This window comes from Camarhynchus parvulus, chromosome 2 (assembly GCF_901933205.1).
Source record: "Camarhynchus parvulus chromosome 2, STF_HiC, whole genome shotgun sequence".
NCBI classification, from domain to species: Eukaryota; Metazoa; Chordata; class Aves; order Passeriformes; family Thraupidae; genus Camarhynchus; species Camarhynchus parvulus.
Window position 1 is genome coordinate 131776296 of NC_044572.1, and position 27416 is coordinate 131803711.

The 27416-nt window shown below is 35.0% G+C and overlaps 1 protein-coding gene across 6 annotated transcripts in view; it reads left to right on the top strand.

The window, feature by feature from the left end:
• Positions 1-27416, top strand: part of RIMS2 (regulating synaptic membrane exocytosis 2) — a 445769-nt gene that overhangs the window by 46048 nt on the left and 372305 nt on the right. For 2 of the 6 annotated variants that reach the window (XM_030967156.1, XM_030967184.1), the window contains exons 2-3: positions 15068-15100; positions 15504-15590. The exons of the other annotated variants lie outside the window; for them this stretch is intronic. In XM_030967156.1, coding sequence (XP_030823016.1) covers positions 15068-15100; positions 15504-15590 — 120 coding nt within the window. The remainder of the gene's footprint in view (positions 1-15067; positions 15101-15503; positions 15591-27416) is intronic. 6 annotated transcript variants of the gene reach the window in all.

Consider the following 27416-nt stretch of genomic DNA (forward strand, 5'->3'; position numbering starts at 1 on the left):
TCATTAATGTTCAGAATGAGGGAATTGAGTGCACTTACAAGCATGTTAGAAAAGTTACAAACGATTTTTAGAAAATAGAGATATGGTCTAAAATTACTGAATGATATTCAACAGGGACATTATTCAGTAAGTACTATGCTTACATGTAATCATACATTGAAATTGAAGTTAGCTGACTGACTATGGATCTATTCCCAAGTTCAGTATCTAGGCTCTAAACTGCCTCTTATGCTGAAAATGAACTTTAATTGCACATGTGGTTATAGAAAGGATACTTGCAATCATAAGTTGCATAAACATTACAATGTCCTACAAAACTGTCAGGCAATAATGAACACCACTAAATGCCCGGCTAGAATGAATTTAGTTTTCAAAATTGCAGCTGAAAATAGCAGTGGGTAAGTTGACAGTAAGTCCAGGTGAGAGCTCTAGAAAACAGGCCATGAGAAGAGGCTAAACACTTTAGATAAGCTTTAGGACAGAAGACTTAGGGGAACTTCTGAATTTCACAGAAATGAAAGGCTGCTGTATTTCATGCCTTGAGTAGATGATGGGACAAGAGGTATTGAGCTTAACTTGCAGTTTGGGAGATTGAGAGAAGATAGAAAATAGGAGGTCTAAGTTTTATTAGACATTCAGCTATTTATTGTACTGTTTTCTCATTTGCCTCTTGCACAACTTAGTGCATTGAACTTGTGCTTGGGGTAGACAGTGACTAATGAGAATAACCATTCTGAAACATAGTAATCTCATCCTTCCATCATTAATTTCTGCAGTTTTGAAAAGTCTACTCCTTTTGTTGATTTTGGGTAGGTTTTTCATCTAAGAAACGCGTTTCCTTTAAACTTCTTTCCTCAGAAGAAAGGGGTGAGTATTTTTGTTACAAAGCAGCAACATAGAAATTTACTAATTTGTGAACTTGATAATCACTGTTAAACTTGTTTTCTGTAGGTTGCCTTTACTTCTCATTTATACTACTAGTATAGGTACAAAAAAATACTAAATTTAGAAAATTGTTTCATACTCCCAGCTGGAAATTGATACTGGTGTTGTAGCACTGCACAATCTGTTAACTTGTGAGTTCTTCAAGGATGTTTAGCATGTGTTGCATTTTAAATAATAGGACTATTATCTGAGCTGGTTTTGATGTCGCTTTTTGTTTACTAATTTTCATTTATATTTACTGTCTTTATGAATGGCAGTTCTATTAATTTTAAATGTATTCTAATTGCAAACAGACGTGAATGAATGTTTGCAATTCACTAGGAATGAGAACAATGAGTGTCTGCATTACAATAAAGATTTAGTGCTTAAAAGATCATTCAAAGCTGCTATGCAGGATTCCCTTATTAAACATTTAGAACTTCTGTTCAGATAAGAGTTTGAATAACATATGTTTAGGAATAATGATGCTCACAAAACTACTATTTCTACAGGTAGCGTTCTGTTAATGCCTCTGGTACAGGTGTAGTTTTGCTGAAGGAGGAATTTGAGATCTGAAGTTTATTTTTTCTATTCCTGTCTTCCCTCTGCTACAAATGCCTTTAACCTGTTATAGCCAGTCCCAAGTTTCTGGAATCTCAGACTGATCATTCTTATAAAGGAGTAATGAGCGTTTCAGGTAAGATGTGTGTCAGGAAGAGCATTCCAAGTTCTTAATTTGTTAATAAATTTATTCCCAGGAAACAGAAAACAAAGGGGGAAAGCTTCTGATTCTACTTTATAATGTCATGCAAATGATATTGCATCCTTTCAGAAAGTTCAGGTATTGAGTCAACATAAAAATACTAAATTTTGAGAGAATACTGTATTCTTAAGTAGAGTATGATGTTTAATTGTACACTTATACAGTTTTGGTGAAAAGGTTTAGAAGTTACCTGCACTTGAGTTTGTGTCTTGAAGATTGTTTGAAGTTTTTTTTGCAGCTTGACTAGGAAAGTTAATCTTAGTAAAAAGATATAAAATAGTCAGGCAGAAAATGATAAGATTGTTACAAATTCAGGGATACTGTATTTGATTTCAGAATCTATGTTAAAAGTAATCACACGATCAATCTTTTTCATCATTCTGGGAGAGAAGTTTTGACATTTATAGAAATGAATGTACTACTTCCGGGAACCACTGGGATATACTTTTTGAATCAGAATAAGAGGGAAAATAAATGTCCCAACAACTTGTATTGATTTAAACTGTAATTTATGTATGACCTCAGAGGTTAGATAGTTTGCTCAGAGGAATAGTTATAATCTTGTATGAGCAGTTGCCCTATGAAAGCCAGTTAAAGAAGTTTAGATAAACATGGAATTTACTAAATAGTAGTACCATTTTTATTTGATTGTGATCTTGCCTTTTTTGAATCCAGAGTTCTCTCCTGGAGCCTGTTTAGAGAATAGATATTTTGTTTTCACTGAGGAATGGGAGAAGTTACATAGATCAGATTCTCATTTCATTCTTAACTCTACGATGCAGGCAGAAGTGAAATGTAAGGGTTTTTAAAATTGTTTATTAAACCAATTTTCTGAATAAACTGTAAAAAGACACTGAAGGAAATTAACACCCAAAGCGAAAATAAATTTATAAGTCACTACAGCCTTGAAATTTAGAACAGCCTGGTACATCAACCTGCATTGTACTCTGGAATGTTAAACCCAGTGGACCCAAACCCACAAGATTTTCATAGGCTGAGTAAATCCACAACTCCTTCAACCTGGAAATGTCTCAGATTCAGCCACTGGTCACTGCAGAGGATCATGTGTAGCAGGACCTAATGCGAATGAAAGTAATTAATAATTAATTAATAATTAATTTTTCATTAAAATAATAATTATTAATATAGTTTAATGGTTAATATAGTTTTAGCTTTTAAAACTAAAACTTGGCATTTTCAGCCAAGACAAGATATTTTGATCAGAAGCCCTTACATCTTAGATTGAAAGAAAATACTTTAATTAATTTTTATAGCAGGTCATTTGAATCCTTTTAAGCTTCTGCTTAGATTGTTATTTGTGATGTAGAAATGATTTGAAAGAATTTTAATTCTGATCAAAAAAATCAAAATTGTTAAAGATTAATTTTGCCAATGTGTTCTGTATGAGTTTTTTTTGGTATGTATTTTTTCCTTTATTAATTAGTTGTTTTCTGTTTAGTAGGTATTTGCTAAAGTAGTTTTTTTTAAAAGACAGATGGTATTCTCTGAATATTGGTTTTAAAACCTTAAAAGTTGGATGTTTTAAGTGCAGAGAGAGTGAAATGTATGCAAAATTGTCAGTAGTTTCAAAACTGGTTGTGCTCATGGGTTTGGATTATGTTAATCTCTGGAGCCCAAAGTTTGCTCACTAAAACAAATACAAGCCCCAGTTTAGTTGTCATCCATGATGCAGCTCTAGAATCGCTTTGCTTGCTCACTGTAAATACATCTGTACAATATGAGAATGATCATTTTTGTGCACATTTTTCTATTTAAATAAACTCTTCAAGCTAGGAGAGCCTTACTCATGCAAAACATACAAGACAAGGGCATACAAACAAAGCATCAGAAAAAAAATCTAGGAAAATGGTGTTCCAAGTATCATGTAACTTTGGTTCACTTTAAAATAAAGGTGCAAATAGCAAGCAAACCCCAGCAGTAGACAGAAATAGCAAACAATTCTGGAATATTTTCTTTCTTAGTGGAACATTGTTTCAGGCATATAAAAACAATGGAAAAGAACATTTCCACTATTGTAAATGGTGTTGCTATAACTAGTCATGCAGACAGTTTATAATATTTTATTTATGATTCTAAATTTTCTAGTCATCAAATGAATCACCAGACAACACCTGTTTTTAAAGAAAACCACTCCTGCTTTCTCTCAGTAGCATTTAAACTGGGCATTGTATTTACTTCTAGTATCTCATGTGGTCAGAGACATTACATCACAGATAGATAAGACTATATCACAGTAATTTCCTGCGAACTCCAGATATGAACTATAAATTATATAGAATATGTGAATAGACAATTCAATGCTATCTGGAAGTATTCCCACTTATATTTTTATTCAACTAAATATATTCTCAGGAAAAACCCCAGTATTTTGTTTTAGTCTTACAAAAGAGGTCTTAATAATACTATAATAACATCATAATATTATCATCATAATACCACCATCAGCATAATAATGTATAATAGCTTCTATATTATTATATAGCATATATAATAGAATAAGGTAATAATAGAATAAGGTAATAACATAGGCATGATTCCCTCATAAAATATTAAATAAAATATATTCAATAAAAGTCTTTTAAACTCTCAAGAGATGTGAAAAACACCACAAAATCAGAAAAAAGGAATGATTTCTTGATAAATAGACTATTTGAAAGTATTGTCATTAAATTTGTGTGCATTACTGTTGTATTTCTCACTCATTTTTTTCCTGGTTTTTTGCTTCTTGTTTAAATCTTAGAATCTAATTTTTTTTTTTGTAGCAAAAGCTATATTGTGTTTCTTTTTTGGTAGGGAACTTTAGTTTTTCAAGCCACTTAGTAATCTGGCCTTACAGCTGAAGCAATTGTCCTGCCAACAGCCTGTTTATTTTCCAATAGTGATCTGGAGCTCATGTGCAGAGGGGCTGCAGGACACAAGTCTGCTCCAAAAAGGGGCTCTTTGTTAAGGCTGGTTTGGAAAAGAACAGGAACAAAGTAATGATTTTTATTTCTGTTCCTGTTGCATCCTTTGCAATAACTCTTCTCTAGGATTGCCTGAACTCTGGAAGAAATTTGAATCCATTTCACACAATTCAATGTCACAGTCTGAGAAATACTAGCTTATTGTCTACTGTGTCGTTTTTAAGCTCTAGTGTATAAGATTTTCAGCTGGTGGATATCTCAGAGATATTATAAAATAGCTATTTAACAGGCAAAATAACATATCAAGTCCAAAGTAATTACTAGAGCGTTTAAAATTAATTACAGAGTTAAAATTAATTGTTTTTAATTCACCTGCTAGCATCTGAGCCCAGAGCTGCATATTTCACCAGCAGCTGGTGACAGAACAAGCATCTATAAAAGCACTTTCTGCAGGAGATCTTGGAATGCCATCTACTGTTGAAAAAGTAAAAATCCAATCCAAAAGCAACTCAAAACCCTTAGGAGAAATTTCTATATTAATGGACACTTTACTTACATTAGAATTCAACTAATGTTCTAAAAAGGTCCTAATGTGTTTGCTTTCAATATCCTAGCTTTGTATCAATTTTAAAATTAGGCTTTCTGTTTCATTTTATGAACTCCTTGAGAATTTCAGTTAATTGCGAAACATTTTGAAGCATAAGTAAAAAATAAAGTCTCATCTTTCTAATACAGAAAGAACAAAAATTGCATTAAGTAAGGGAAGTTGTGATCCAGACACTGAAATAAGTCTCCCTTAAAAATCCTTATGATTAAAATTCTAATTTAAAATATTTAAGCCTTTTTTGAGTGTTTTCTAAGAAACTGTTGTAGGACAAAACCTTATTTGGTATTTGATTATCCATTACTGAAGTTCACTCTGGTGAAACTGTGTTTGGAGATAATAATTTACTAAAGTTTGAGTAGTCTTGTACATGTGTATGCTACATTTGGATGTGTTTATGCATGTGTTATTACTATAATAGTGGGAAATGTTTGCATTTTGGTCATGAAAAAGACTGTAAAATTTACCTTGTTACAGTCATCCTTATTTTGAGAAGTAAAATATGGCTCGGCTTGCTGTAATGCGGCTCTTCTGGTACATTTCACACATCCTGTAGGCAAGAATGTAAAACATTTTTTTACTCTTTACACAAAATATGTGTAAAAAAATACACATAATATTTTTTTCCTTTTTACACCAAATATGTGGCAGACCTAAGAGCTATTCCAGCACTTCCTTGGAGAAACCTGACTTTTTGAAAATAGATACAGTCAAATGAATGCTAGCTGTCAAAAATTAATCTTTGCTAGAGTTTAGGTTGTAGAGATATCTATAACTTCAACATTTTTTCAATGCAAATCTCACCCAAGGCTTGCTATGAGGTCCTCATAATTACAGAAAATTGCATCTAATAACAAATGCTACATGATAATTGGACAACTTTGTCTTTATTCCTTCTTGGAAAATTAGAGGAAAGTCCAACATTTTTTTTCAGATTTGATGCCTGCTGTCTCAGATTGATTTCTTTCATTCTCTGTAAGTCATTTGCCTGAAATATCCGCATATCTGCAGGACCTGGGAAAGTAGCATTTACTAAATTGGAGAAAAAATTGAATCCAAATAAAACTATTGCCCTCCAATGAATTGAAATATGCATGTGCTTAAAGCTCAATCAGCTAAAACGTCTTGAGTGAAGGCAGTTGCCGCTTACCTAGAGGCTGTGAACCCGTGTCAGGCTGCCATGTGAGGTGTTTCTGCCTGTTCAAAATATGAGAACTGAGATCAGAGAGAAGTCAGGGCTTTTCAGATCGTGTGAGGGAGACATTAGTGTGACCAAATATACAGCAGGACAGTGACTGTTGTCTCAAAGCTGAACTTTTGACAGAAATTGAAAGTTATTTGTAGGAACATTGCCCTTTTTTTTTTGTCTGAAAAAGGGTCTACTGACAGAACAAACTGATTACATTCAAGGACGTATTTGCTTGTATCTCGTGTCCTTGAAATGGATTTGGAAATTCATTATAGTGAAGAATGATGCAACATTAGCTGCTCTTTAAATGAGCTGATAGAAATTGAACTGGTAAACTACTTTTAAAGAAATATCTACTATGGTTTAAGAAGTCCTTAAGCTTGTGTGCATTTTTTATCTGCTGCCTTTGACATCCTTCATGTACATGAATTTGATCTTTGTTTTGTTCTTACTGCATGTCTAATACAGGCTATTTTTTGGCTTTGTGTTGCAAGTTAGCTGGTCCAATCTTGCAGCTATTATATATGATGCTAGAGATGAACAGCTGACAGATATTGGTTGCTTTACCCAGAAAAAACCAAATCTGTGGAACTCCTAATTCAAAAATATTAGTTACATGGCAATCTGAAAAAAGCTTCTGATGTTTTAGGATTGAAAGATACAATTTCACCCAGTATAATTCCTTTGTTAAGATTGTTTATACTGTTTTCTGGTTGTTGCCCCTCTTTGACAACTTCATGTGATCCAAGACTTTCTATTATTTCTTACTTTATAATTTTTGTTTTTCGAATTTTTTGTACGTGCCTCATTCCCTCAGCAGGCACGTGATACCTATGGGGAAGCAGCTGGCCTGCTGCAACTGGGCAACAAATTATAATGCTGAGGGATTTCAAAATCTGTCTTAGAAATTCCCATTTTGTGATAACTAAAATACTTTTTTCCTTACTAAATATAGGGAAAAGCTGCAGTAGTTCATTTTAAACTGTGTGGTAGGTTTGGACAAACCCACAGACTTTTCAGTATCACCTCCCTGGTATAAGCCTCCTGCTTGCGATTTTGTATAACCTTCAAAAGAGAGCATTGATTGGTGAATGAATTATTGGGACTGTATATAGCATAGGTATATGTTATATACAGTATGTGTATATACTATACATACATAGTGTAGGTATAACTGTATATAACATAATGGCTACTGTTCATTGTAGTACTTTTTATTATTACAGTTGTACTATAATAACTTTCTCATGTGCAGATTGGTGAGTTTGACACTCATTTTTATCATTTTACTCTGAACAGAATAACAAATAGCAGGGAAGAAGTCTGGCTGAGTTAGGATGTGCGAGAAGCGAGGGAGCTTTCCTTTGTAGAACAAAGTGTCTCCTTCTCCCATCCTAGAGATGAATGGTAGGAATCATTTCTGCCCTGAGGAGTTCTTATCCTAAGATGAGCAGAATCTGATTTATTTTGCTGATTCTGAAATAATAAAACATACTGTCATTTCTTCAGCTTTAGAGTTAAAAGTACAGGGCTGTTGAGCACTGGTTTTGGTCACAGTGAACCACATTTTAGTAGATATTTTATAAAAATGTTAGACTCAAAATATCACTTTGCACCTTGTTTGTCTGGAACCTTAGATTATACCATCCCATTTCTAATTAACATCTAAATGTCAGAGTAGGCTTTATCTCACAGAACTTATGTTTATGGATGGTGTTCATCTGAGGCTCATTCAGGGAGCTCATTCAGCTTAGACTGTTATACCAGGAGCATGTATATGTCTGTGCTTATCTGTAAAGTACGTATGGTGCTTTCCTGTTGTTTGTCATACATCTTTAAAGTAAATTTGGTTTGGACTTCAAGGAATGTTTAACCTTTTAAGCTTGGATTTAGTTAGGTTTTAAATTTTTTCTGTGTACCAGAAAAAATATTGTTTCTAGCCCAAGTACCCAACTTCTCCACCTGCTTGTTCACTTATATCAAATATCCAATTACCAATATCCAATATGCACTCAACTACTGATTGTGGAAGTGCTTTTTTGGAAACTACTGTTATGTTTGTTACAAACAGAACAAAAATACAGTAAAATCATCTGCATATATCTTCAGGAAAATATTCCTCAAGACATTACTTTGTTGTCTAAAATATGACCCTTCTCAATACAACTGTTTATACTCTCTAAATTAATAAAACAGTTGGAACAATAATATAAATTAAAGACTTTAAGTTTGATCAAAATAGTTAAACTGCATGTTATTATCTGTGTGTTCTTATATATAATCATAATCAATGCCAAGGATCAATTCAGTAATATATAGTATTTTATGGTTATGTAATTGGCATGGATTTATGTTTGACCTCCTTTCTTGGAGTTAAACATACTTACATAATTTAATTAATCTGTAGAGAAGCCTTCTCAAGGAAATAGCTGGCTGTATTTGAATATATGTCTGTGTTAACTCCCCTGTTCTGTCAAGGGTGGATGCAGGCAAAGTTATATACTGTGCTTGTGTCGTGTCTTGACTTCCAATGTGTGAGTGTAGTCACTGCAACTAATTCCTTTTTTTTGTTCATTTGGTGCAGGGCATATAATTGAAGTACTGTTGTGAAGATTTAGGAAATAAAAAGGAAGGAGTCCACAGCAGGCTATCTAGGAAAATGGATTAATGGACCTTGCATTCTAAGACAGGGTGGTGGAAACCTCTGAATGTTGCTGGAGCTGATGGTCTCTCCTTTTCAGCACAATTAAAATGAGGGAATGGGTATCTCCACAGTAGTTTGGATATTGTTATGCATGAAATGCAATTTTTCTGACAGAAATAATGGAAGGCACAGGGAAGCAAGAGAGAAGGGAGGTTAGAATTTTATCATTGTTTCATCAAATCTATTTTATTTTCAGTGCCATTTTCAAGGGTATAAGTTCCAGGGGAGGAAATTGTTCTAAATTAAAAAATATTGCCAATGGTAAATACTTTTAGAGATTATTATGTTCATATGCTATGACAATGGGACTATATAAATTCCAGGTAAAGCTAGTTACATATCTTCATTAAAATCTTTTCACTAGTTCTGCGTTGAAAAGACATTTGCTAACTATGAAGTGATTCTGGAATAGTTCAAATCTGCTTGTAATTGTGGACAGTTATTGAAGAGAGAACACTTCAAAGATGTTGGTGCCTTGACTCTTGAGAAAGCTGCGTCTCTGTGCTCTCCTCTGGGTTAGTGGGGTCCAGAATGCAAAGAAATTAAAATACTAATCCTGATAATAGTATTCAGTTTAATTCACCTTATAATACAGTTGGTTATGAACTAGTTAGCATTCATGCTGCTGTTTTTATTTGAAAAATAGCAGCTTCACAGATTTCTATTGTGTATAATATAAATCTGGGTTTGAGACAAAATTATTTGCTGCTGTCTTCTCTCAACTATTTCTATTTCTTTATTGTGAACAAAGCTGGAGGTCAATGTCAGTATGGTATCTGCAGAGGAAGCAAAACGTGACAATTCTTTTTATAGATCTGAGACTGTCCCTCATCCTTCCTGTATGATTTGCTTTAGGAAAACCAGATAGTTTGGTGCATTAATATTTAATCTTATGTTGATTCTTAATCAAGTCTAGTGTAACATGCATTGCTCATTGAAACTACTGCACATAGATCCTGCTTTGTCATTAGGATCTACATTCTCTAAACATAAACATTTCATATGAGTGTCCAACTCTCTGGATTTCCTAGGCAATATATTTACTAAAAATAACTACTCTAGAAGCATCAACAGCGTCATGAAATTGATATTTGCAATATTACAGCATTAACACTAATAATAAAGTATATTTAGGTTTTTTTTTCATGGATGAGTTCCAAGCAAAAAATTTACTTGCTTTTCCAATCTTCTCAATTTCAACAAAAGGGCCAGAAAAATCTTCTGTCCTGATCCATCCTAGTCCACGGAGTTGATTAGGAAATATGGAAAACATAGACTATTATTGAGCAAAAGATTGAAATACTGTATATTTTTAAATGAAAGTGATATAGAGTGTTATACACTGTACGCTCAACTAAGTGTTTCTAGGAGACATTAGGTACACTGAGTTTACTGCTGAAGATTTGATCTCCTTGTGCTTGTAGGTCCATGGATGGCAAGTTGTGAATCTTGTGAGCATTACTGGGTTAGAGGTAGATATTATGATGTTTATCCCTGCCAAGGATGGCTGATTCTAAAATACAGATTCCCCAAACATCACTTGAGAAGAACTAATACAAATGTCTAGGAGGTGTAGAGTCTGTTTTAATGGTTATTTTCATAGATTGAGGCACTTGAGTTCTTCCCCTATGTTTTTGTGGCTATGCATTCAAGTATGTGAAAATAGACATGAGCTCTGTTAACAGAGTGCTTTTTAGTTTACCTGTCTCCAAAGCACCTTATGGAAAAAATATTTTATGGTTTTGACATAGTAGATTTTAGAGAGAAGCTTTTACTGGTGGCAGTAGATTGAAAAATAGAAAAGTATTAGGAGTTTAAAGGGATAATAATAATTTTTATATTGATGTTTTCATTAGTTAGTTTCCTGCTTCCATTTTTCTTGTTCTCTTCCCTCTTCTTTCCATTCTGTTCTCATATTCATTCCCTGTGCCAGTGGGAATAGCCTTAATCTTTGAGGAAATTTTTAGTACACAGAGAGGATCTAACATCAAAAACTGTTCACAGTAACTGGAGATTTAGCTTAATGATTCCAGCTACTGGAAAAGATCAAAGGGGTCTGGCATTTGGACTGTGTAGACTTACAGAGGAACACAAGAGTAATGGTGCTGTGTGTGTTTCAAAGGGCAGAGGTTCCCCATAACAAAGTGCTAGGTGAAAAAATTCTTTATTATTGGCAAGTAGAAAAATCCTGGCTTGTTTTCAAGCGCAATAGTGTATGGAGTTGTGATCTTTCAAAAAAAAAGTAGTGACAAAATGTTCAAACTCCTCTAATGTTTTAGAATAGGTGGTAAAATACTTAGCATTCTGCACTGTTGGAATGCATTGTCTCAGTTACTGTCGATCAGATACATTATCTGGAGCCTGTTGGTGTTTTTAGAGCAGAACTTGTTTCTAGTGAATAATGAGAACTGGCACTGTTCTTGGTAGAGTTTTGAGTGGATAGAGCTGAAAAGACATAGGAAGGTTAAATGAAGATAGGTAGCCTGGAAGGAGCAGAATGTAGTTATACTGCTTGGGGTATTTCAGTTGGTCTGTTGAGAAAATGGAAGTTTGGGGGTTTGCTGACCTGGCAAGACACCTCTTTTAAGCAATTGTTTGTTGCTGATTTTTGAAAGGAGGGTAGAAAGTAATGCATAAATATGGGAGTACACAATCCAATGAAACACAAACCAACTCTTGTAACCAAAGGAAATACAACTGTATGTGTACATGTAGGCAGGGTTCAAGTTATCTGTAGTCTCTTTCGTCCTTTTCTGTCTAGAAAAAGATATTTAAGCCACAGCAATGCTAAAAATACATTCAGTGCATTTCATCTAGTATATAATTATTTCTATGAGTTGCTACAACTTGTAATTTCATCTGAATGAAGTCTTTTGAAAAAAAAAAGAAGCAGAAATTAGCCAGTGGTTTTTGTATTTAGATCCAGAATCTGTATCCATTCTCTGACCTTGAAAGATAAATACCTGGCTGCACACCTGAAGGGTTCAGGCCTGTTGATCCACAAGGTTAATATTAATTTAAAATCATATGGTAGAATCTATTAATCCAATAGATTTCTTAATAATTTATTTTCGAATTGTAGTTTGTCTTCTATGCTTGTTATAAAGTCAAGGAAGATAATTTCCTAATCCAGGGACTGAAGGATGTATGGAGAGTGCTCGAGGAATGCGTCACTGTTATATAATAATGGAAGCTCTTGTCCTCACATAACTGCAGTGTTGGAAAGTGGATAGTGAATGAGACAGAATTCTAGGAGGCAAAAAGATTAATTTGTAAGGAAGATATTTTGAATTCTAGGGTCATATCATATCCTGACTTAGAACACAGTGTTTCTATAAAACGCTGAAAAATTAATTTTAAATGCAGGTTTTCAACATGTCTGATAACGGGCAATGTGTTTTATTTGACGGTGGAAAACTAAAAATTGATTGTAAGATTTTAAAAAATACCAAGGGTTTTCAGCTGCAATTGAAGCCACCATATATATATATATATATATATACTATAATGTAAATATGCTAGACCTTGTTGAAAAAAAGTGTACCAAAGATTTCAAACTACACACTTAGGATCTTACACTGATTTGATCTCAGTTCCCCATGTGAAAAATGATTGACCATGGTCACTATCCAAAGAAAAGATGTTGGTTGTAATCTGATTATGTGAAGGGCTTGGACTTCCTTCGTTTAATTCTATAGAACAATTCACAATGAAGTAATAAAATAGTTGAGTACAAAGCTTTGGAAATCATATATGGAAAGGAATGTCTAGATTAGTGATATATTCAGTTTTCAATGTCCAGTTGCCAGGGAGGTCACATTTCAGTGTCTAGTTCTGCATAGGCAACTTAGGTATTCTGAATCATTATCTAGGAGTTTTCTCCTCACAGCTGACCACAGAGCCTCAAGTTTTATAATGTTGGGGATGTAAATTAAATGTCCTGAGCTACCTAATGGGAAAAGTATGGACATGCTTTGATTTCCTATCCCTCCCATTTCTCCTGCTTTGAGTTTTCTACATTGAAAAACAAGTGTAGATTATCTTGATTAAAGATAATATGATTAAGTTGCATGGTAGAGTGGAATTGCAATGGCATGTGACATTTTTGTTTTTACTTTTTTTTTCTTTTTTGTTTAATATACCTGCTTGGTTTTGTGGGCCTGGTTTATTTATTTATTTATTTTGGTTTTTGTACTGGAATGTTACTTTTTATATACATTTCTAAAGTGCTGAAGAGGCAAAACCATGTTAGAAGACATTTTACTGTGTGTTGCATATTCAGTTTTCCCTTTCAGTACTCAGTTTTGGAAAGATATTAGCGTTTCTCATTATCCACTTATTTAAATCTTATTTAGTCACTGAATCCTGTTTATGAAGTTATTTCCTGTGATATCATATGGTGGACAAGATATGGAGGTATTTTGGTGAGCTTTATTTTTCTGTGCAACACAAAGCATCATCTTAAAATTATGAGCCTGTGCTTCCTGTTTAGTTAGGTGAGAGTATTCTCTATAGAGAGACATTCAGAATATCTATATAGGAACATTTTTGGGTTTTTGAACATATAGGGAAAGTAGATCCTTACTTGATGTTTAAAACCAATACCTGCAATTAGAGGATGTAAATATTCCTGTGGGTAAATGTCTCTATTCTTGTGTTTTGTCATGGTTTAACCCCAGTCAGTAAACAAGGCCCAGGCAGCTGCTCACTCATTCCCTCACCAGTAGGATCAGGGAGAGAATTAGAAGGGTAAAAGATAGAAAACACCTGGGTTGAAATAAAGACAGTTTAATAGGGAAAGTAGAAGCTAGTCACACAAGCAAAGCAAAACAAGGAATTAATTCAGTGTTTCCCATAGGCAGGGAGGTGTTCAGCCATCTCCAGGAGAGCAGGGCCTCATCAGGTGTGACAGTTACCTGGGAAGGTGAAATTCATCACTCCACACAACCCCTCTTCCTGCTTCTCCCAACTTTACTTACTGAGCATGATGCCACATGGTCTGGAATATCCTTTTGGTCAGTTTGGGTCACCTGTCCTGGCTCTGTCTCCTCCCAGCCTCCCGTGCACTCCCAGCTTCCTCACCTGGGTGGCAGACAAGAAGCAGAAAAGGCCTTGGCTCTGTGTAAGCCCTGCTGAGCAATGGCAAAAACATCTCTATATTATCAACCCTGTGTTCAGCATAAAGTCAAACCACAGCCCCATACAGCCACTATGAAGAAAATTGACTCTACCCCAGCTGAAACCAGCACAGGTTTGGTATAGAACATCAGCTTGCTCATATAAGTTAAAGCATGTATTTTAGTTGGAATATTTTGCTTAAGACAGTGGACAACTACTAATCAGTACTAAACAGACCTTTTGTATGTATTATCCAGTTATTTCTTTAAGCAAGTCCTAGTAAAGTTCACTGATGAGTAAAATTCCTTAGCTTTCCTTCCTTAGTTTTTAGTTAAGTTGTCCTCAGGTTCTGACATCGCTGTAGTTTAATAAATATAATTCAGATTTTCCTTTAATCTATTAGTTTAGTATATTGCATTTTAAATAGCATATTACATGTTATAAATTTGCCTTGAGCTATGACAGGCAATTTGGTTGTGAATAAAAAAGAAATAGATTGTAGTTCACATAATCAAAGCACCTTCCTTTGTATTTGTAGCTGAATGTATTGCTGGAAATGTTTTAGTATGGTATGTGCAAAAAATTAGAAGTCATGTAAAGAGCATTACTGATTTAATTTTAAGTAACATATTAAAGTTTTCTATACTTGGCATTATTCATTTTTAAAACTAAATGGAAATAAGCCCATAGTACAACTTAATATAAGCATGCAACAAATATTAAAACAAATCCTTTTAACTCAAAATAGGAACTTTTTCCTTCCCAGTTTATACAGATTTTAGTACTTCATGGTAGTTGTTTTCGACATGTTGCACTCAGTTGTGCAAAATTATCTTTTTAGGGTCAAAGAAGAGCAAAAACCACAGCCGACACAGTAAGTAAAGTATCTTCAAGATGCACTAGGCTTGACTTTTCTACCTTTGCCATGTTCTGCTCTCTGCACCTTTGATGGTATTAGGTTTCACTGATACCTGATAGGCTGCAGGTAGTTTGTCATCTGCTTCCTGACTGGCTTGTAAGAGAGCTGCCTGCAGCTTCTTACTCCATCCACATGTTAGCTGGATGTAGGTTCTTGCTGCCTGCTTGTGAACTGGTGACTTGTAGAACTTTACTTCCCTTACACCCTTAGCGGCTGACTTAGTTCTTTAGTTCTGCAGCTCACATTCCCATTGGCTCTAGCTTTTCCGCCTGTCTATTTCTACTAATGTTGGATAAGAAAACGTCAACTAGTGTGGTTTTCTTGGTTATTCAGTCACATTATTTGCTTGTTTAAACAGGTGGTTTCCCTTTAGTGGGATCACTGAGCTGGTAAATAACGTTCTTCAACCACAGCAAAAACAGCAAAATGAAAAGGAGCCCCAGACGTAAGTAAGCTGCTCTCTGTAGATTAAGTAACATCTGTATAGCATTAGAACATGATGGAGGGTATGTTTAAAATAATTTCCCCTTTAGAACATGCAGGTGAGGGCATTTTACAAGCTGAGCACCATTTCCAACCCTTCATTTGCAAAGGGAAAACTGAAAATCAGGTCTCACTCTCCTTATCAGTAACTTAAGTGATTGCATTAGAGTACAATTTAAGGAGTTACTGCTACTTTTTTAAAATTTTTTTTTATTTGTCTGTCCTTTGGCAAATGTTCCTTATAATGAAACTTCTGTGAAGTGATGTGTTTTCTGTGCATGAGGAGCTGGAATGATAAGACATGTAGCATTATTTATAGCATGTCTATGCATAAGCGTGGTCTGAGTCATGCATAGAATGCTATATGAATCTACATAATATGTCAGAAGAGCTTTCTAAGGACCAGGAACATAGCATGTAATTTTTTTCATGCTTTTAGAATATCTGTAAAGTTTCAGAACTTCAACAGATATAAAGTGAAATCTTGGGTCAATCAAAGCGGAGGAAATTTTGACTTTGATGGAGCCAGTATTTCATCTGTGAACCTTTTATATGATTTTTTTTGCTATCTGAAAATCTTAAGTTTTAACAGAAACTGGCAAAGCCGGGACATTGAGTCTTAGAGTAGAACTTAAAGCATGGAGAGGAAAATATTCCTTTCATAAAGAGAAACTTAAAACATTTATTATTATAAATTTTCAAATTGCTAAAATATATTTTGGATGTTATTTGTGCGTTAAACAGTTAAGTTGCTCTCTCGTCTTTCTTCTAGAGGTTTATACGTTGTAAGTTCATGTGATAAAAGAAATGTTTACTTTTGAACTCATGCATAACTGGTTTAAAGCATGCATACAACTTGCCAATTACTTTCCAGACAGAATAAATTTTTGTTTATTTTTTAATATATGTATTTAAGTGGGTCATGAAAGCTGTGATGGTTTTTGAGAATACATGGTGAAAACATTTCACAAATTAAAATGGAAAAATAGGACATAAAATTGATATTCTGTAAAGCAATGTATTATTCTGAGCTCTCTTTCTGATATTCTCACTTAACTGCTTATAACATTGTGTACATATTAATAGTTGTTTTTTTTTTGTTACTATTAGATACTGGCAGTATTACATTTTTTATACAATACTTTCTATTCCCAGTTTCTTTAACAGTAAAAGTTGTTCTGCTCACTAGTGTTGTAAATATGAAGCATATGGCTTTCAAGAGACCTAAAATACTATATGGGCAGTGTAAACAGATGAGTTATAGTTAACAAAAAATATTAATAAATAGTTACTGTTAGAATGGAAGGATCTCTTTGGAAGGATCTCTTTGGGAACCAGTTTTGTTCAGTGTTTTTATTATATAACTAAGAAATTAATTAATTGGTATACTAACTGAATTTTTAGATACACTTCTCCCAGTCTTGTGTTAACAACTCATGGCATGATAATATTAAAAAATTATCCTGAAAACCCCAAACAATGGTTATGATGTTATGATGTTATTCAAAAGGAAAAATGCAAAGGGATGTTCTGTAGGGGGTAGTTTGTGGTTGACATAGGACAAAGAAAAATTGTGTAGGGAAATGATCTTTGGCAGAGAATCAGGGAGCCCTAATAATATGTAAGTTGAACTGTAGCCAGCATCCTGAAAGAGATTAATGTCATACAGGAATGTACAGACACTGGCCAGGAAGCACTGTGAAGAAGTTTTCCCACTGCTAGGCTTTGGTAAGCTCTCACCTGGAGTAGCATGCCCTTCAAAAATTATGTGGAGCAGTTGTAATTCAGTGGAGAGTAATAGGAATGAATAATTAGGTGTCTAAAAACCATGGTATGTGTTAGGAAAGAATCAAACACATGAGTTAATTTAGCCTCTTAAAAAGAAAATCCCAGGGAATGAAGGAGACGGACAAGTGAAAGGAAATTATCACTTTTCCATGTTCATCTCATAGTGAAGCTGAAAGGAGTAAACTTAGTGTCATTAGGGAGGACTGGACTTGGTAGGGAGAACTTTTTAACGGGAAGGAAACTTAAAATGCTTGCATACTTTGTTTAGGGCTTGTCTGGAAACTGTGAAAATCCTAAGGAGCAGGTTTGGCAAATATCTGTTAGAGGAGACACAAGTATATCTGGTCCTGTGCTGGAACAAGAGAATGGACTAAATGACTTTTGAAAGTGTCTTTCAGCACTGCTTGTCTGTGGTAATATCATTTGTGTTTATTATCAGGATTTGTTTTCATGATTATTGTAAACATTCAGGGAGAAAATTGAACAGAAATGCTAATGGTGCAGCTTTTAAATTTTATTTATTTTTCTGACATTAATGGCTTGCAGAAAAGTTTTGTACCAGAGAGCACTGTGGGACACTGGGGAGGAGAATAAATGTCTGTAGAAATTTTTACTGCTATTCATACATATTGGGGTATTTTCCATTTGAAATCACTGTCAGTATCTGACTCTAATTTTGAGATACACTGATTGTCCACCTTTGCTGATGAAAAAGCTTATTTACAGCAAATCTAGGCAGGACAAAATGTGGTGAGTAATCGCAGAATAGGAGTTAGTAGCATCTGAAAACAAGGTATCATGTTACAGGTTTCACTTTTGCTCTGGAAAAGGTATTTTTGTAGAACTATTGACCATGTGTGCCTATGGGCAGACGTAGGATTAGTCTGATGCTCTTGTACATGAGTTCTGTACCACAAAATCTCAGAATGGTTGAGGTTGGAAGAGACTTCTGGAAGTCATCTTGCCCAACCTTTCTTTTCATGCTGGATCACCTAGGGGCACTGTTTAAAACTATGTGTAGCTGGATTTTGATTATATCTAGGGATGCAGATTCTAGAAAATCTCTGGGTAAGAGATACATGTGCTAGTCCTTGGTCACCCCTAGAATGAAAAGTGTTTCTCTCTGCTCAAAGGGAACTTCCTGTGCTTCAGTTTGTGCCTATTGCCTCTGATCCTGTCACTGGACACTGCTGAAACCAGCCTGGATCAATTCTCTTTGCACCCTTCCTTCAGGTATTTGTATTTATTGATAAGATCTCCTCCCTGAACTTTTTCTTCTCCAGGCTAAAAAGTTCAAACTCTGTCTGTCCTCATGTGAGAGATACTTCAGTCCCTTTTTGGCCTTTTTCTGGACTGTCTCCAGTCCAGAAAAAGTCCAGTCTGGACTGTCTCCAGTCCACGTTGCTCTTTAACTGGGGAGGCTGGAACTGGACACAGAACTCCAGGTGTGGCTTTGCCAGTGCTGAATGAATGTAGGATCACCTCCTTCTGCCTCATGGTATTGCTTTTGCGTAATACAGCCCATTGGCTTCCCTTCCCCCAAGGCAGGCTGGCCCACATTCAGCCTGGTGTGCACCAGGACTTCCAGGTCCTTTTCTGCAGAGCTGCTCTCCAGCTGGGCAGTTCCCAGTGCACTGGTGCGTGTGCTTCCTCCCCAGGTGCAGGGCTTTGCATTTTGCTTTGTTGAACATTGTGAGATCCTGGGCAGCCTGTCTCTCCAGCCTGTTAAGGTCCCTCTGGATGGCACCATGCCCTTCTGGCATATCAGCCACTCCTCCCAGTTTGGTGTCATCCACAAACTGGCTGAAGGTACCCACTGCCCCATCATCTACATCAGTAAGTTACTGAACAGGACTGGACTCAATAATGACCCCTGGGGTAAACCTCTAGGGACTGGCCTCCAACTGGACTTTGTGCCACTGATCTCCTTGCTCTGGGCCCAGCCATTCAGCCAGGTCCCAGTCTACTTCAAAGTCTGTTCATCCAGTCTGTACTTCATCAGCTTCTCTATGAGGATGTTATGGGAGACAATGGGGAGAGCTTTATTAGAGACAAGATGGACAATATTCACTGCTCTCCCCTCATTGCAGTCATTTCATTGTAGAGGGTCATTATCTTGTTCGAGTATGACTTCCCTTGGTTAATGTCTACTGACTTCTGATAACTGCTTTGTAGTTCATGTTCCTAGAAATAGTTCCCAGGATTAGTTGTACCATCACTTTCCCAGGAATTGAGATGAGTCTGACCAGTCTGTGGCTCTGTAGATCCTTATGCTTCTTCAAGATGGAAGTGACATTTTCCTTTCCACAGATGTTAGGCACCTCTCCCAATTTCTGTGATCATTCTGATACTGAGTGTGGTCTTGCATATCTTGTCTTGATGAAGAATACTTCCATCTCCAGCACGTGTGTACTTCATCATGAGTTTTATCAGCAGTGTTTGAGATATTTCCCTATTTTAATCCTTAAAGAGCAGAAATTCTTAGTTGCCCTCTGAAGCAACTGTTTTGATGCTTAACAATCAGTCTACCAATTTTTATTTCTTCAGATTTATAGGGTATATATGTTGTAAAAGGTGTATTCAGGTTGTTCCTCATTTAGGATGTGGTCTTGTGCCTAAGGGTTTGACTTGGGGTTTACATCTTTCTTCTGAATGAATCTTGGAATGATATGTAATGGTGTTAATCTCCAATCACAATAAAGGAATTTCAGTGCTAGAAGGCACTGAAGATTCCACTATTGTAATATTGTATATTGGCAGTATTCAGCAATGAGTACCTGAGAACGCACATAAGGAGAAGGGTATGCATAGAATGGTTGTGATACAGGTGTTTTAGTGACTCCTGAGGCAGTGGCTGCATGCATACTGCTGGGTTTATTCCCTTGTAATAAGGAATCTGTTTGCCACAGTTATTTGCAGTCCTGTTTTACACCTACTCGTGTTCTTGGTTTCAGAACTTGGTGAAAATGAATTCTTCAACTTAATTATCTGTATGGAGAAATTGTCACCCTTTTGTTTTAAACCTACTTCCTGATATTTTCAATGGGAAGTGCTAGTGTTGTGTTATATAATTTATCTATAATATGACAACCTTTCCACATTTCTACTATGTTCCATGCAGTCTGTTATGTTTCATACAGTTATCCCTTTAAGCTGCAGAGTCAGAGTTTTTCCTTCTATGATAGGAACTGCTTCTGGCATCGTTGTTCTCGTCTCTCCTTTTAAAAGCCTGATTAGATCTTTTTTAGTTAACAGTGATCAGTGTCACAGCATTCAAAATATGAGAGCTCTGTGTTTTTAAGTAGTGACTTAGGAAAGTTTCTAATGTTTGCTGCTTAAAGATATCCAAATATCGAAAAGATTGTGGGTTTTATCCCTTTTGCCATAAACATTTTTGTTTATTTTCAGACTGGAAGTTTGGTTAATTGCTAAGAACCGTAAGAGGTCCATCATTGAATTTGACAGCAGAAATTGAGCCTCTCTTCTTTTTTTGGTAGTTATGAGCAGATTAGTAATGAACAGATGACAAAATATAGTCAGCATCAAAAGTCATTGAACATAATGCTTTTTGTAGCTAAATAATTTCAAAAGAAATACATTATTATTTTATTGCCGTTTTGAACTTTCACTAGACTAATTCTAGGAGAGATTGAAAAATGTACATTGCTTAGGACAACGGATTTTTTTCTGCTAAAACCGGCTGGTAAATAAATAGATATTTATGTTTTTTCTGGAAGTCATGTTATCACTTAAGGAAATGAAGATTGAAAATTACTCTAAGATGATACCTAGTAAAACCTTTTTGTGCATACTTTTCTGGAAATTAAATTAATTTTTCTATTGTGGTAGACTACACCAGCAAAACAGTAAAATTTCCTGTTTGTAAGAATTTCTAATGAATTCTAGTTAAACTAGATTGACTTTTCTCACATACTTAACAGAAATCAATGGATCATTAATTTTGAATTCTAAAATTACTGCATAAAGAATATGGCTGCCAACCACAAGGTAGTTTTGAATGTCTTCAAATTATCTAATGGACATATGATAGCAAGCCCACATCAACAATTATTTAATGCAATTTACACTATATATATACTCAGTGGGTTTATTTGCAGTCAGTGCAGTTCCTGTTCAGGCTGCTTTTTTATAGAACCTGTTAAAAACAACGCATTCTACTTGAAAAAATAATTTCAGGAAAGAGAAAAATAGGTCTCTGCAGCCAGTACTTGTGACATTGGAGTCACGAGAAGTGAAATATTCTGCTGTGTTTTCTTGGGCAGTAAGATAGAAAGAAAACAGGGTACATGAGCTAAAATTATAATTTGCAGAATATAAAAAAGAAGAATACAGGGAGATTGTAGCTATTGTAAATGAAAACAGAAATCCACAAAATACCTCTTAACTATGAAACTGGTTTTGTCTCCTTAAAGTAGTAAATATGAGGTACCAAAACTACTTCTGTTGCTTTGGTTGCTTTGGTCATTCTGATGTCATTTTGATGGCTTGTTACATCTCTTACTGAGACTATTAAATTTACCATTTGCAGCATGACATGATAGTTTCCTGACTGTATGGTTGCCCTGGACCTTTTTCTCAGAATATTTAATATGAGAAAAACTTGTTTGTTGGTTGGATTGTTCACAATGTTTATGAGGTGAAGATACCCTTTCAGTGAAGAAATAGCTTGTTAAGCATTGGAAGAAGCTGCCTAGGGAAGAGATGGACTCACCATCCCTGGAAGTGTTCAAGGAATGACTGGATGTGGCACTTGGTGCAATGGTTTATTTGGCATGGTGGTGTTCAGTCAGAGGTTGGACTCAATATTGGAGGTCTTTTCCAATCTTAATGATTCTATGAATATATTAGAACTAAGTTTTATCAGCAGACATGCTGATAAACGTGTATAAAACATTATATAAATAAAAAATATTTGGAACAGGTAAATATAGTAATCATAAGAAATATATTTCTTATTGTAACCCAACTGATCTATTTAAATCCTAAAACATACATGGATTTGTAATTCAGTAGAACCACAGAATATGCTTAATTAAAAAGGAATAGATGCTGCATTAAAAAATTAATAAAGTTTATTAATAAGGAATTTTAAAAAGACCAGGGAAAATGTAAGAAACCTATTGTCTGTGAAAGATAGAACTAAACTTAAAACAAAAACCAAGTAGTATGGTATAATGAAGAACTCCTTCAGGATCTGGGGTTACAAAAACAGACTTGTATATAGAAAGAAGAATACAACCAGAAGTATTATCTGGCCAGCAGCTGGCATTATGGGCAAGGAAAAGGTGAAAGAAGTCCCCAAAAGTGACATAATCTGTGTTTATATACTTTACTCAAATAATAAACTGGATAAAAGAATAATAAGGAAAAAGATCCACTTATTTACAAGGTAGGGCTGAATTGGAGCTGTATCTGACCTATTTTGTGTACTAAAATCTCTAGATGTTTTGTGTTATGTAACAGAAGTAGTAAAACATATTAAATGGTTGAAGAAGGGAGTGTTTCCATATCTATACCCATAAAGGTGTAAGGTGATGATTTCTGGCAATATATTAACATAGAACTGCTCCTAAAAGCTTTTTGGGAAGTATTTTCACTCTAATTTTTGTAATTTCTCAGGGTTTGTGAATGTCACAGGCTGTGGCACTACTAATATGCTGACAACATCCTGATTTGAACTGCTTTCAAAAATAAATAGACAGTACCCCTAGAGGGATGACAGGTTGTCTGAATGAGATAAGCAAATAGATTTAGAAAATGCTGGCTTAAGCTTAACTTAAACAAGACAGAAGTGATATTCTTATCATAAGAGGAAACCATGTTAAACCTACAGCTGAATCAGTGAACTCAGTTTCAGATGCAACATTTAGGACAGAGGCAAAAGGTGTTCTTGCAAGTCATAGATGCTCTATACACTCATTTTGGCATTAATTGTAACCCTAATGAATGCTTTGATTTTTGTTTTCCAAAGAATTGTGCATTTCATTCTGTGAAGAATTGATGCCAAAAATCATGCATCAGTTTATATGATTTATCAAGTCTTGAGACTAGGAAGGTCAAAACTTCTAGAGAAAATCAGACCCCAGCTGCTGCACTCTACTGGCTCTACATTATTCATGATAATTTAATGTCATTCTCCTTAAAATGGCTGGGCATATTGTATTCTGTGAGTGGAAGTGATGTGAACCCTATTTACATGGAGCATTACTAGTTCCAAGTAAGATTATTCCAAGAAGTGGCATAAGATGGTTTTGACTTGCTAAATGAAATCTTTTTGCTTTTAATGAGAAGTGACTATTCAGTGCACAAACAGCTGCTATGATGTACAGAGGTTTTTTTTTTTATGGATTATCTATAAATTTTCAACAATTCATGGCACATAAATTTTTATTTATGCCAATTTGAGGGAAATTCAAGTTTGTGGAAGTATCTTTTTAATAATTATTTCTTTTTTCTTTTAACCCAGGAAATATTGCAATAAGCGACATATTCTTAGCTTTCTTATAGTTTCTATTTTGATAAAATAATCTTAGTCACATTAATGGAGATGACTTGGCAGAGGCTAAGTAAAAGGAAAGAAAAAGAGAATATCTTCTATTTCTTATATTTTGTTAGGTTGGTAGAAAATGTCATCAGCTTTTTAAATACCTTTGCCTTTCTCTTTGAGCAGGGAACAATTGTCCTCCCATAATTGGATAGAAAAAAAAACACATGTGTGATATTATGCTGATGAATTGTCATCAGGTTCATGATTCTCATTGTGAACATAGCAAATACCAAAATCTGAACTTCCATGGGGTTTATATTATCTGAATAATTTTGCATGGCATGCTTTATATTGTTATTTGCCCTCTGGTAATTTTTCATTTTGAATATTCCCATTAGAAATATAAGCCAAGCACAAAAACTTTTTGCTATAGAACAGCAGTTAATGTGCTTGAAACTGAAGGGAAGCTTGGGATTTCAGCAATTCTATAGCCTTTGTGCACAGAGAGACTCCTAGTCTGAAACCTAACAGAGAAAACCAGAATGTACAGCCAGGTTGTGCTTCATGTATATGGTTTCTGGGTGCCAGTTAGTTGAGACAATTCCTTTTAATAACACAAAAATTGTTTTCATAGACAGTCTTCTTCAAACTCAAGACTACTGTTTTTCTAGTTTAAAGATTTTCTTACCTCTTTTTGGCAAGTTTCCAATGTATTTTATTTTGGCTCTCTGTGCTGCTCCACTCTGTTAAAGTTATTTGTTATTTTGTCAGTATTTTCTGTATTCTAAACATTTTAAACTTAATTTAATATTATTGGATTTGGAGAATAGATCAACACATTATAGTGTTTTCTGCATTATCTTGTTTGAAAATATGTCAAAATAGATGCTTATAGGCTCATATTCTTCTTTTTGGTTGAATTTTCCAAGAGAAAATAATAAGCTTAGCAGTCAGAATCATAAAATCAAAGGATGTTGGAACTAGTTAGACTTTAATGGAACTGATCTCTCTCTTCCCTGAAGCCATGCTTCTGTGAGTCATGCAGCCACCCTCATAGTACTGTAAATGTAAAGAGTATGTTCAGGATGCACTCACACAAGACAGCAGAGTTATGAGTGTCAGTTTTCATCACTTAGGAAGAATAATTGTGGCTGATTTGGGCTTGTTTTGGCATTACAGCTTCTGTTTTTTAATGAAAACAGCTGACTTGAGTTTTTTAGTGTTCAATACTTGTAATTAGGCTCACCTGGTATTATAGGCCAGGAGCTACTTGCTCCAGGGATGATTCTCTAGACTTTTTGCATGAGGCTGTAGATCAAAAGAGTCCTTTGGTACCTCTCCCCAATATATTTCACCTTATCTCCTTCTTTCTGTGTCATCCTTTCAACATTTTACCTGGAAAAACTCAGCATGGCTTTTACCAAAGAGGAATAACCTCCCAGGATATTGAGGTTATTGAGGTGTCACACATGAGTAAGGGTATGAATAATGTAAAGGTGTTAACTTGTATAGTTTTTGGAGAGCAGTATCTTTTTCCAGAGTAATCCCAGTTTTGGTTTGGTTTTTTTTTCCATTTAAACTGTTAGTAAGAAAACATGAACAGAAGATACTTTCATTTCTTCTCCTGTTCATACTGCTGAGTGATTGAAAAATTTCTGGAAATAACTAGAAGATTTTTAGTTATTGGATGAATTGGGAAGACAATTCATCCAATAAGATGAATTGAAGACAATTCTGATGATGGATTTGAAGTCAGAGATGCATAGAAGTTTATTTAGTAGTAAAAAAAAAACCATTTCCTGAAACAATCTAAGTGGCTCTACTGATGGCTTTTAACTATTTGTTTTAAATACATCAGGCTTCTTAAATCAGTAGTGATTGGTGCAATAAAAAAGACTTTCAATGGGTAGTTTTAATGGACAGTAGTTTGATATTTAATATTCTAAATATTTCCATTTTGCACCACAGGTAGAGATATCACGATAAAAGCATAATGAAAAATGTTGAATAAATATTCAGGAAAGAGGAGAGATTCAGTGACTATGGCTGAATCAATTATATCACCATAACTGCATAAATACCCTCAAGATGTTGAATTGAATTCTTGGAAAAACAGCAATTAGGTTCATGAACCAATACCAAATTTCAGAACCAGGAAGCAAGTTCTGAAACAGTTAATGCCAGTAACTCTAGACATGGATCTGGTGGATGCCTTTTAACTCTGTGGAGTTTCTTCATATGGAAAAGGTTTGGTACTTCACAAAGGCTTTCTGTGTGGTCTAAGCCATATATATTAAGGTTTACTACTGAATGCTGGTGCTGAGACTAGTTTGTATCTCTGGAATGACTTCTACAAATGACCCAGCTGTGGGCAGTGCTGAATGCTAATATGGGCACTTCCAGCTGCTAATGATACCAGTGGAAACAGAGATGCTTTTCATACTTAGTTTCACTAGCAGTGGGTATTTTTGCTTACTTGCAGGTTGAAAGCAGAACCAGACCTGTCAGTCAACAGTATCTGGGGAATTCCTGTCCCCTGGAGTCAGGAAACACAATTAGGCTTGCTGAAAATACAATTAGGCTTCCCAGCTGCAGAGATTTTAAAATGAAAGTTCAGTAATGTTGGTTACATGCTTTTAAACTCCCAACTTGTTTCAACACTTCTCTTAAATTGATACCTGTCAGTTACTGCTGTGTTTGTTTTTGGGAGGGTTTAGTCTCTCAGTTGTGTACTTTTATTTTGATGTATTTGCAGTGGTTGTGGTACAATTTTCAGAGTGAGGATGAGTAAAGTGTCATTATCACTGTTGTCTTGTTTTATTCCTTTGATAAGGAATAGTTGTAGTATTTTCTCAATAATTATAAAAATATAATTAAATGTTCATTCTTTAATTGAAGAGTTGTTGTGGGGCAGTAAGGCTAGAGGAAAAAAGTGTCTATTTATTCCCCCTCATTTAAGGCAGGAAAGGATTAGACTGATTCAGAAAGGCTGACTACAGGATGTGGAGCTCTGCCATGTTTACTTACGGAAGACATACTAGATGAGACGATTGTATTTTATCACCAGGAGAAGATTTTTGTTATGTGATGGTAGTCTTCACTCTAGTTGTGGTTTTAGAGATTTAAGGACAGTTGAACAGATAGTCAGAACATTCAGATATGCTCCAAAAGGAGGCCAGTCCACAGAATATTTGTATCATGAAACCCTCCATCAGCCCTTCTATTTACAGATGAGTGTACTTTTTACTTTTTCAACATCATCATTCCCATTTGCTTTTACTTGTGCTCAGAAAGCATTCATGGGTGCTTTCTGTGATGATAGAAAAATTATTATATATTTTTAAAAAGTAGGGAATTTACTTATCTCTTCCAAAAGATGTTTTTCTGATTATGTTCTGTATAGAGAGAAAGTAAATTCATAGTGATGTGGCTCCTGGAGTATCTTGGACTCAGAACAAACACAGACAGATGGTACCAGAGTGAGTTGATCAG